At 47.5% G+C, this 10,534-nt stretch overlaps 1 protein-coding gene across 3 annotated transcripts in view; it reads right to left on the reverse strand.

Moving 5' to 3' along the window:
• CDH1 (cadherin 1) overlaps positions 1–10,168 on the reverse strand; it is a 79,977-nt gene extending 69,809 nt beyond the window's left edge. For all 3 annotated transcript variants that reach the window (XM_023726749.1, XM_004371451.2, XM_023726747.1), the window contains exons 1-2: positions 10,121–10,168; positions 9,210–9,324 (exon numbers count right to left, since the gene is read on the reverse strand). In XM_023726749.1, coding sequence (XP_023582517.1) covers positions 9,210–9,324; positions 10,121–10,168 — 163 coding nt within the window. The remainder of the gene's footprint in view (positions 1–9,209; positions 9,325–10,120) is intronic.
• Between the last annotated feature and the right edge of the window lie 366 nt (positions 10,169–10,534).

Below are 10,534 nucleotides of genomic sequence, written 5' to 3' on the forward strand. Positions count from 1 at the left end.
GTGACATGCAAAAGGTATAAAGCCATTTTTTCCAATGGGCAGGAATTCCTTTCCCTTACAAAGGTGAACCACAGAATAGCAACAAGGCATTAAAGGGGAGGGGATAAGAGCACAGGTTTTGAAGATAGAAGTCCTGGCTTTGGCCCCAGCTCTGCCACTGCCTGGCTGGGTGACCTTGGGCAAGTTGTCCATCCTCTCTGAGCCTCAGCTTCCTTTTCCAGAATGGGGGACAATGACGGTTAACACCTTGGGATGCTGTGACGATTAACTGTAAGGCTCTTAGCAGGGCCCACCTAACACCCAATAGGCACAAATCTTTGAATTTTTTATTTGTTGTTATTGGGTGCCATTGATTCTGACTCATAGAGACCCCATGTGACAGAGTAGAACTAGCCCATAGGGTTTTCTTGGCTGTAATCTTTACCACAGCAGATTGTCAGGTCTTTCTCCCTCCGGCAGAGGGCTGGGTGGGTTCAAACCATCAATCTTCCAGTTAGCAGCCAGGCGAGTGCTTAACTGTTGCGCCACAAGGGCTCCTTTTTATTTGTTAGCCACCTCCAAATAAATGCTCTCAATATGGCTTTTCTGTCATTTTATCCTCCACTTTGTGGGGTTCCTGAAAAATCTATGTATATACTGACAAGATTGAGGGAAAAAGACTACTGTCATGTACAAATTTTGTTTAAACTAGTACCTAACACTCTTACAAGCCGTAGACTTGAAATTCCCAAATACCTCTTTGAAAACTCAGACTTGACACATCCCTAACCAAGAACTCATTTTCCTCTCCCAACTTGCTCTTTTTCCTCCTCTATTCCCAGTGCTGGTACAAAGGAATATGCTAGAAGTTGCTGGAATTACTTTTTGCTGAGATGCTGGAAACTTAGGTGCTGGAAATCTTGATGTCATTCCCCAAATCAAGACCGTTTTGTCCTCAGAGAGGCAGGCACAAAACACCTGTCCCAATCTCTTGCTTAAAACCTCCACTGGACAGTGGGAAACAGGCTGTCTCTAGATGCTGGTGGGGGTGCAAATTGATACAGTCCTGTGGAGGGCAATTTGGAAATACCTGTCAAAATTACAGATGCAGATACTCTGACCCAACAGGTCCACCTAAGGACATTCATCTTCTGGGTATACCAGAACATGTGCAAAAGGATAGATGTGCCAGGTTATTTCCTGCAGCTTTGTTTCCTAAAGCAAAAGACAGGACAACCCAGTGTCCATCTATGGCAGGGGGCAGTCAGTTCAATAAACTAGAGTCCATCCATACCACACAGGTGTAATAAAATAAAAGAATGTGGAAATTCTTTATGTACTGACACAGAACACTCAGTTGGGAGAAAAGCCAAGCCACAGAACAGTGTTATGCTATTCTTCATGTAAAAGGATCATATATTATTAAATTTACATTAGTGTAAAGAAATATGACTATTTCTGTATTTCCATCAGGAAACCCTGTAAGGATACACAAGAGACTTATAAAACTAGTCACCTGTGAGGAACTAGCTAGTTACCTGTGCCTTGGAGAAGAACTGGGTGAAGACTGGATAAGGGTAGGTTAGACGACTTTTCACTGTCTGCCGTATATATACACATACACACTGATATGCATCTTTTTTTTTTTTTTTTTTAACCAAGTGAAGATCTGCCTACTAAAAGAATAGAAACAAAACAAAAACCCTTCATTAACTGCCCAAGGTCCAAGGCCCTGCAGTAGCCCAGCCCTGGCCTGCCTCTGCAGCCTCATCCTCAGACCCTCTCCTTCTGCAAGCTACCCTTCCTTGTCCAGGAAGGCGCAGCTCCAGTCGTCTGACCCCTTCTGATTCCAGCCTTCTGGTGTCATGCCTTTGGGTGCCCTATTTCCTCTTCCTGGAGTGCCCTTTCCTTCTTCTCTGCCTGGCTGATGCTCACTTAGCCACCAATATCCAGCAGGCGAAGTTAGCTGCTCCTTGCATCCTCTGAATTTCTTCCCACCCAGCAGCATTTTCTATGCATAGTGGAATTATCCAGTTAGAGGTCTCTCACTAGGTTTTCTGGAATCTCCTTGAGGGCAGGGGCTTAATCAAGCCAGTACCCCCAGTACTGGGTACACAGTGTGGAGAGTTCATGCACTGGCCACTCCTCTAGGTCCCCACTCCCCACCTACTCCACTTTGCACCTGCAGAGCTCTCCTTCACTGGCAAGACAGAGTGAGGACCAGACTGAGCCCTCCCCGGTCAAGGGTGTCCTTTGATCCCTGGCCTCAAGGCTGGACAGCTAGACACCCCACACCCTGACTGGCACCAGCTAGTCACTTACCAAACATCTGTGACCTAGCCCGTGGGCTTGTCCGGGCAATGAATCTGGTGGCAGCAGACACCCGGGGAGCTTTTTGAAATTCTGAGCCTAGAACCCCACCCTCAGAGATTTTGGCTCAGTGGATCTGCAGGAGGGCAAATCTATGTTTTGGAAGTGCCCCAGGTGATTCGATGCTTAGCCATGTGGGTGAACCTTGGTCTCAGGGGCTGGGGCAGAGTTTTTTTGGCATTGGAAAACAGGTATCTTAAGGCATCTGGATTATGAAATAACTTTTTAAAATACCAGCAGAAGCTGTCAGGTTGAAGGTCATTCTGATTTCTCCACCACCAGCTGCTCTTTTCCCCACTGCTCCCACCCTAATTACAAGCAATATTCATGAGCAGGTCTCCTTTTTTAACTCACAGACCAACCCACTTCAGCACACCCCAAGCAGACTGTATGGTGGCAAGCAAGAAAACACCACAGAATTTCTTTTCCTAACAAAGGGCACTCTGGTGGAGAGTCACTGTTTGCAGAGCAGTGTTTGCTTAACACAGAGGCAGGGAGAGTGAGGAAACTGGTTTGGCTGGTTTGCTGGGTGGGAGGGAGCACAGGGAACCTTTGAGCCAAAGGTAAAACCTGGAAAAGTCTCAAACAAAAGGCACCAACTACTCCAGGAGTCCTTGACAACAGGAACAGCTAGTAATTTAATCTGCCTTGAGCACTTGACATACCATCCTATGAGGTGGCTGCTATTATGCCTGTTTTACAGATGGGGAAACTAAGGTCTGGAGAGGCAAGTCCCTGGCCGACATCCCTCGGCTAGCAAAGGGATTTACCTGAATTTAAATCTACGTAGCCTGGCTCAAGAACCTTCTAAATTTAGAGAAAATGCCACCAGAGCCTTGAAGGGAAGTGGCAGATTGAAGATAGATAAGAGGAAGGAAAAGAGAAGAGGAAAAGTGCAGAAAGAAAGGTGACCTAAGGGCTCTCCCAACAGTAAAAAGCATAAGCTGGAAAGCATAAGAGGAAATTAAATTAACAGAGAGGGAGGGAAGGGAAAGGAAGGAGCGGAAAAGGAGGTAAGCAGGGAGGGAGGAAAGATGAGAGAAAAAGGCACCACAATTTTTTTTTTAATTGACCAAAGTTGAAAAACTTAAAAATGACTAACAACCCCTTCCATTTCCGGATTCAGGTTTGAGGTCTCCCTTCTCTGCCCTCTGCACTTTCAGAAGGAAGCACTCAGTCCACAGAATCCCAAGGACACACTTAGCGCTGTGAGCTTGGCTTCAAGAGCCTCTGGGCATGCAGCCCTCACCAGCATATTAGAAAGCTCTAACAGACCAAACTCTTCCCTGCCCATTTACAGTCAACCTCGAGGGCTGCGGCCATAGAGTTTGGGAGGAAAATAATAAAAGCCAAGGTATGAGAGGTTGTTGGTTTTAGGTGCCCCCACATACAGACTCCATGTGACAGAGTCTGTAATCTTCACAGGAGCAGATCTCCAGGTCTTTCTCCCACAGAGCCGCTGGTAGATTTGAACCACCAATCTTTTGGTTAGCAGCCCAGCACTTAACTGTTGTACCACCAGGGCTATGAGAGGTCCTGAAGATTTATTCATTCATTCATTTGTTCAAAACAATATGAGGGTCGATTATGTCCCTAAAAAATATTAGCCACAATTTAATGACTTTTTCCTGTCTTTACACACATTCTCTCTTGCATTTCTGTCCAGTCCACAGCTGCTTTATTTGTTCCTGTACCCGCAGGTGTAGCCTAGTGCTGGCATTCATATATTTGTTGAAAAAAATAAATGAATGTGTACATTTAATTCTCTCAACAAACCTATATGTCTTGTTATTGTCCCCATTTTACAGATGGGGAAACTGAGCCTCAGAAGTGGCTTACCCAAGGTCACATAGCTAGTAGCTGAAATTCAAACCTGGGATCTTTCACCTACTTACTGAACTACACTAACCAGCCCAGCTCTACTGATAATTTCATTCCTCAGCCTCTTCAAAAGCCTAACGCCCTGAGAAGAGATGGGGATTGAGACAGAGTGGAAACGCAGAAAGGCTGAGTTGCGATTGTGACAGCTGCTTTTCGGGGATTTAGGGTTTTGGCAGCTTCTGGGAGATGCGAGAGGCGATTGCTTTGGTGACTGGCTTATCTGGGGATATGCTTGGAAGGAAATGTGTAACAGACACCAAGGTGAGCATTTTGGAAGAAAAGACTCACCCAATAAAAAGTCTCAGAGAGCAAACAGGGATTTCCATAACCACCTGGCAGAGGTGGAGGGCAGGTCCAGCTGCCCCGGGGCAGCGGGGAGGGGAAAGAGCAGCAGCAAGTCTTCCTTAAAAGGTCTTGCAGGGCCCAGGCTTAGCACTTTTCCGCCTACGCTCCTCTAAAAACACAAAGGTTTGGGGGGGGGCGGCGGTACCAGCCAACTAGTTTCTTTCTCCAGTAAGCTCTGCATCAACCCTTGTCACAGACGGAAGTAGTCGGGGAAGTGACGTTTACGAGTTTGAGGGGTGAGGGAGCCGGTATCTGATGATGTAAGGTGATCCCAAAACAGGTTTCCATATTTGCTTTTTTTAAAGCCACTTTAATTAGGGGGCCTATGTACTGTTTACACCACCTTCCAGCACATCTTTTAGAAAGGAGGGAAATGGGGTGTATTTAAGCCACACAGGTAGGAACCTGTGAGCTAGGTCAATTCATCAAGCAGCCAAAGCTCAAATCCAAAATACAGGCCCTGTTTGTCCAAGATCATATTGTAGTAGAAGCAAACAAGGAAACCACTGGTTTAAAAGCCTGACTGCTTTTCTTTTTACTATTCCAGTATCAAGTTAAAACTGTGTACACTAGGCTAATACTTCTGAGATCCCAACTGTCAAATAGCCTGGGTTTCTCAAGCTAGTTTGTGCTAAGAAAAAGGGGCGTGGGGTGGGGTGGGGGGAGCCAAAAGCTCTGAAGAACTAATTTACAGTTCAGTTTAAAAAAAAAAAAAGAAGTAAATAAAACTGTATTTATTCACAGATGACATGATTTTATATGTGGAAAATTCCAAGGAATCTACTAAAAAACTACAAGTACTAATAAATGAATTCAATAATTTTTCAGGATACAAGATCAATACTCAATAATCAGTTGTATTTCTGTATACTAGCAATGAACAACTTCTCCAAAATTAAGAAAGCAATTCTACTGAGAGTTGTTCTGAAACCTCCAATAGATTACCCTTCTTACTGAGAGTGAAATTCCAATGTACTTATCATGCCTTATAAGACTCAGCAATGATCTTACTTGCAGCTACTTTCCTGACCTCATCTCCTTCCATCATCTTTCTCATTTCCTCTGCTTCAGTCCCATTGGCCTCTTTTCTGTTCCTCACATATGGCAAGTATGTTCCTGAGAATCTGTCTCCCATTTACCTGCATGACTCTCTCACTTCTTTGTTTGTTTGTTTGTTTTTTTCTTTTATTGTTTTATGACCATAGTTAACAACCCCATGACATGTCAACACTGTCCCTTCTCAACCCTGGGTTCCCTATTACCAGCTTTCCTGTCTCCTCCTGCCTTCTAGTCCTTGTCCCTGGACTGTTGTGCCCCATTAGTTTCGTTTTGTTTTATGGGGCTGTCTAATCTTTGGCTGAACAGTGAACCTTGGGAGTGACTTCATTACTGAGCTAAAAGGGTGTCCAGGGGCCATCCTCTCGGAGTTTCTCCAGTCTCTTGTCAGGCCAGTAAATCTGGTCTTTTTTTTTTGAGTTAGAATTTTGTTTGACATATTTCTCCGGCTCTGTCCAGGACCCTCTGTTGTGATCCCGGTCACAGCAGTCAGTGGTGGTAGCCAGGCACCATCTAATTGTATTGGACTCAGTCTGGTGGAGGCCGTGGTGGTTGTGGTTCATTAGTCCTCTGGACTAATCTTCTCCTTGTGTCTTGTTTTCTTCATTCTGCCTTGCTCCAGAATGGGTGAGACCAGTGGAGTATCTTAGATGGCTGCTCACAGACTTTTAAGACTCCAGACGCTACTCACCCCAAGGTAGAATGTAGAACATTTTCTTTATAAACTGTATTATGCCAATTGAGCTAGATGTTCCCCGAGACCATGGTCCCCACAGCCTTCTGCCCAGCAGTTCAGTCACTCAGGGAGTTTGGATGTGTCTATGGAACTTCCATGACTTTTCCTTGTACAAGTTGTGCTGGTTTCCCCATACAGTTCAGTTTTTTAACGTTCTCCAGTCTAGAACTTGGAGAGAAACTGAAAGAGTAAACACAAGGCTGAGACTGTGGGATCATCCATCTCATCGGGCACAGGAATGACCCCAACACACCATCTCAGGTCCCCTAGTTTGGTCAGAACCCTATTTATGACATTCTACAGTCACCTGTGGACAAAAAAGTGATAGTTTCCTTGTTTTCAAACTCCCACGAAGCAAATTCTCCACAAAGCCAATGTTTAAGGCCAACGTCACATCCCTCCACTTCCCTGGAGTAGAGGCCACTTTCCTAAATCCTGGCTCCCGTTTTAAATCACAAAGCTAGTTCCTCAGGTTAAATATGTTGTTTTTACCAAGGGGCACATCTGTCCTGGGCAGTTCCACATTGGACAGATACAAGGAGTCTCCCCTGACCAAAGAGGCCAAAAAAAGAAGTTAAAGATCAGGTAATCTATTGAGTAGAAGTGGGGCTGAGGACATAAAGGGAACTGGAACCAGCCACTCAAGAAGCTTGTGGAGTGCAGAGTGGAAGCTGCCTCTCCCACCAAAACTGCCAGCCAGGAGGCCCCTTCCTCCACCTCCCTTCATCTCCATCACTCCATCACCACCTCCTCCTTGAAAAGGTTCTACCCTATCAACCTCTCTGCTCTCCATGAGCCCTCAGGGAGGACATAGTCTACTTCACAAAGGCCACAAACTCCCCAAACATCTTCTTCTCTTTCTCTCTCTCTTTTTTTTTTTTTTTGGATTATTTAAGAGAAAGAAAAGGGGGGATGAGGAGGAGAAAGACTAGTTTGGATCCTTGAGCAGATTACTGAATCTCTCTGTGCTTCAGTTGCTGAAAAAAAAAGAAACATTCATACTGCCCTACCTCATAGGTTGTCGTGAATTGAAATAAGATAAAATATGTGAAACACTTGCCTCAGAATCTGGTTCAAAAGCAAATAATAAAGAGACTGCTATTGATTACTATAATTATATTGTTATGAATATTTAATATTACTGGTCAGATGCCATGTGCTTAGAAGGGGAAAATGAAAACCAGATTAACCTATTCTTAGAGCCCTGGTGGTGCAGTGGTTAAGTGCTTGACTGCTAACCAAAAGGTCGGTGGTTCAAACCCATCAGTCGCTCCATGAGAAAGATTGACAGTCCGCTTCTGGAAAGATTACAACCTTAGAAACCCTACAGGGCAGTTTTACTGTCATATAGGGCCTCTATGGTCGGGTTTGGTTTTTGGTAACCCACCCTTGGGACTAACCAAATGTACTCAGTTGTCCTGGTGCATGAAACCAAACCGGCCAGCACCTGTGTTAGGACACCTCATAAATACACACACAACACATTGTCGTTTCTAAGCCCTACCTGACTCTTTAAGGCCAGGTCAGGCTTTCCTCCTCCCAAAAGTCAGTTCTCACTGCCCACGGAGTACACCAAAATATCCCAAGCTATCCTCACCCTCTGGCACCTAATTGTCCATGCCTCTCAGTGCCCTCTGATAAGGGGGCCCTGAGACATTCTCAGCAATCTGCCAGAATATGAAATACTGAGGACAGGGTTGGACTGTCCCTGTCCCCGCATCTTCTTAATTTGCTCCCCGGTGCCAGCCCAGGGCTGGGCAAAACATTATGTGGAGACTAGCTGAGTAATGGCCGACCCTCTGCAACATCAGGCAGACAACACTTCCTTTTTGACCCAATAGAAAGCTCCAAACAACACAGACGGGTCTCAGAACCGCAAATATGTTTAATCAATCAAGCCACAGTTTCCCTGGGGAAAAATGCTGCCCACTGATGGAATGACTTCCCAAGTTCAAAAAAAAAATTTAAGACAGCAGTGTGATTGCTGCAGATTTTTCACGTGGCCAAAGATAGGAGGAATAAACTCAGTGGATGCCTCAGGGAAATTGTGGGTGATTTCTCTTTTTGAAAAGTGCTTCCTTTATTGTTATGGTACTCTACCAATCAACTAACATCATGAGGGAGGAGAAAGTCATCTGATGAGAAACAAGCAACAGAATCGGTGAAAACAGAAGGGAAACCAATCCTTTCCCTCTATCCTGCCCCTGGGCAACAGTGAAGTGAAACGAGGCAAACTCTAGAATCCAGATTATCACAATGATAAAGCCTAGAAGTACACTGGGCGTTTGTGCGCGCATTTTCATCCCCTGAGTCAGAGCTACCAAACTTTTTTTAAATACCATTATTTCCTGGGGGAATAGTACCTGTATCTAAATGTTCTAATCTCCATGAGCAAAAGCCACAGACCTGGCAACAAAAAAGGTTCCTTAGTCACCACAGAGATGGTTGCAGAACTATGCCTGGAAATCAGATCCCAGTTCTAATACCTGCTCCGCCGACCCTGGGCAAGTGGACTTCACCCCTCTGAGCCTCTCTGTTTGCTCATCTGTAAAGAGGGAATATCCCCCACCTTCCCACCTAGCAGGTTTCTCTAGAGTGCCCAGGACATAAGACAAACTGAAGGCACTTATTAGTGCTTGCCCCCCACTTTTATAACACAGGTAAACAGACAGGCCTTTCTCCTTCAACCACATGGTAAAAGTTTAAATTCTTACATCTGCGTACATTCCAAAGGGGGTCTCTTTTGAGCCAAGAGGGGTTTCGCCCAGTAGAGACAAGGGGTAGATGTGCCATTTCTCCTCCCCACCCCCCCCCCTCCCGCCCACAGACGGCGCGCCCTCACCTCTGCCCAGGACTCGGCCTCTCTCCAAGCGCCGCCGGGTAACTGTGAACGTGTAGCTCTCGGCGCCAAAGCCCGGACGGCACGGCTCCGGCTCCTCACAGAGCCACGGTGAAACCTGCAGTGGGGGAAAGGTGACGTGGGGGTCGCCTCCTGCACACAATGAAATCCTATCTCGCTTGCGGCGTCTGGACAGAGGGAGGAACACCCCCTACCCCGGAAGACAGCGGCGTCACCCTCTGCTACCCCGAAACCCGCGGCCGCCAAGCCCTCCAGGAACTCCTAGAGATGGAGCTGCTGGGTCACCTCCTCATGACTGAGCCCCCCCTTTCCTTTCTTTCTTCTTTTTCTTTTCGTTGGAAGTGTCTTTACTCTTCACGATTCCACTTTCTTATACCAAAACGTCCCCACGTTAATCTAATTCCTTAAACACAGGGGCGCCCCAAACCCTTTTGACCTCACTTTCCTTATCCCGAGGACGTCCCCATTTCTACTTACATGGGAGATGTCTTAATTACTATGGATGCCCTTTTCCTTACTTCTTTCCCACTATTGGCTTCTCCTGTCCTTACACTGGGGCTTCCCTTTTCCGTGTCCGACTCTCAACTGACTCCACGTCCCCACCGCCCGGCCCAAACCCATGCCTCGACCAACACAGAGTCCCCGGAGCCTGCAGCGAGGTGCGCCCCCTCCCTACTCGGCTATTTGCGGCCGGGGGCAGGCAGAGCCGCGCTCCCTTTCATCCCTACCACCTTGGTGGAGCGCGCCGCAGCTTCCAGGCGGTTCTCGCCCCTCAGCCCCAAACTTTCTCCGAAGGAGGAGGAGCTGGGACGGTGGGAGAGAACAGGACGCAGAGACGAGGCGCGGAGCGTGGGGCCGAAAGGTGTCCCCTAAAGTCGGGTGAGCCGACGTACCTGCAGCAGTAGCAGGAGCGCGAAGAGGCCGCAGCGCGAAGGGCCCATGGCGGGCCGGACGAGGGAAGGCAGGGGTCTGGCTGGGCCGAGCTAGAGCCTGGCAAGATTTCCGCAGACTCACAGGTGCTCTGGTGCTCCGGACGCCACTGAGCCGAACAGCGCCGGAGCCACCAGGTGAGCCCCGAGGGTGCCGCCCCCAGCGCCACTGGTTGGCTGAGAACGCACCTGCCCCGGCCGCAGCCAGTAAGCGGCGTAGCGCGGCCAGCAGCTTCCTTCGCCCGGCGGGGGGCGGGCGGTTCGCCCACGGCCCCGCCCTTAGGCCCCGAGCCGACCCGGTGACAAGCTGCCAAGAGGTTTGCAGGATCTAGGTGGGGCGTGGGGGCTGCACGATCCTGATTCCCACTGGGTTCAAAT

This window comes from Trichechus manatus, unplaced genomic scaffold (genome assembly GCF_000243295.1).
Source record: "Trichechus manatus latirostris isolate Lorelei unplaced genomic scaffold, TriManLat1.0 scaffold00014, whole genome shotgun sequence".
Lineage (NCBI taxonomy): Eukaryota > Metazoa > Chordata > Mammalia > Sirenia > Trichechidae > Trichechus > Trichechus manatus.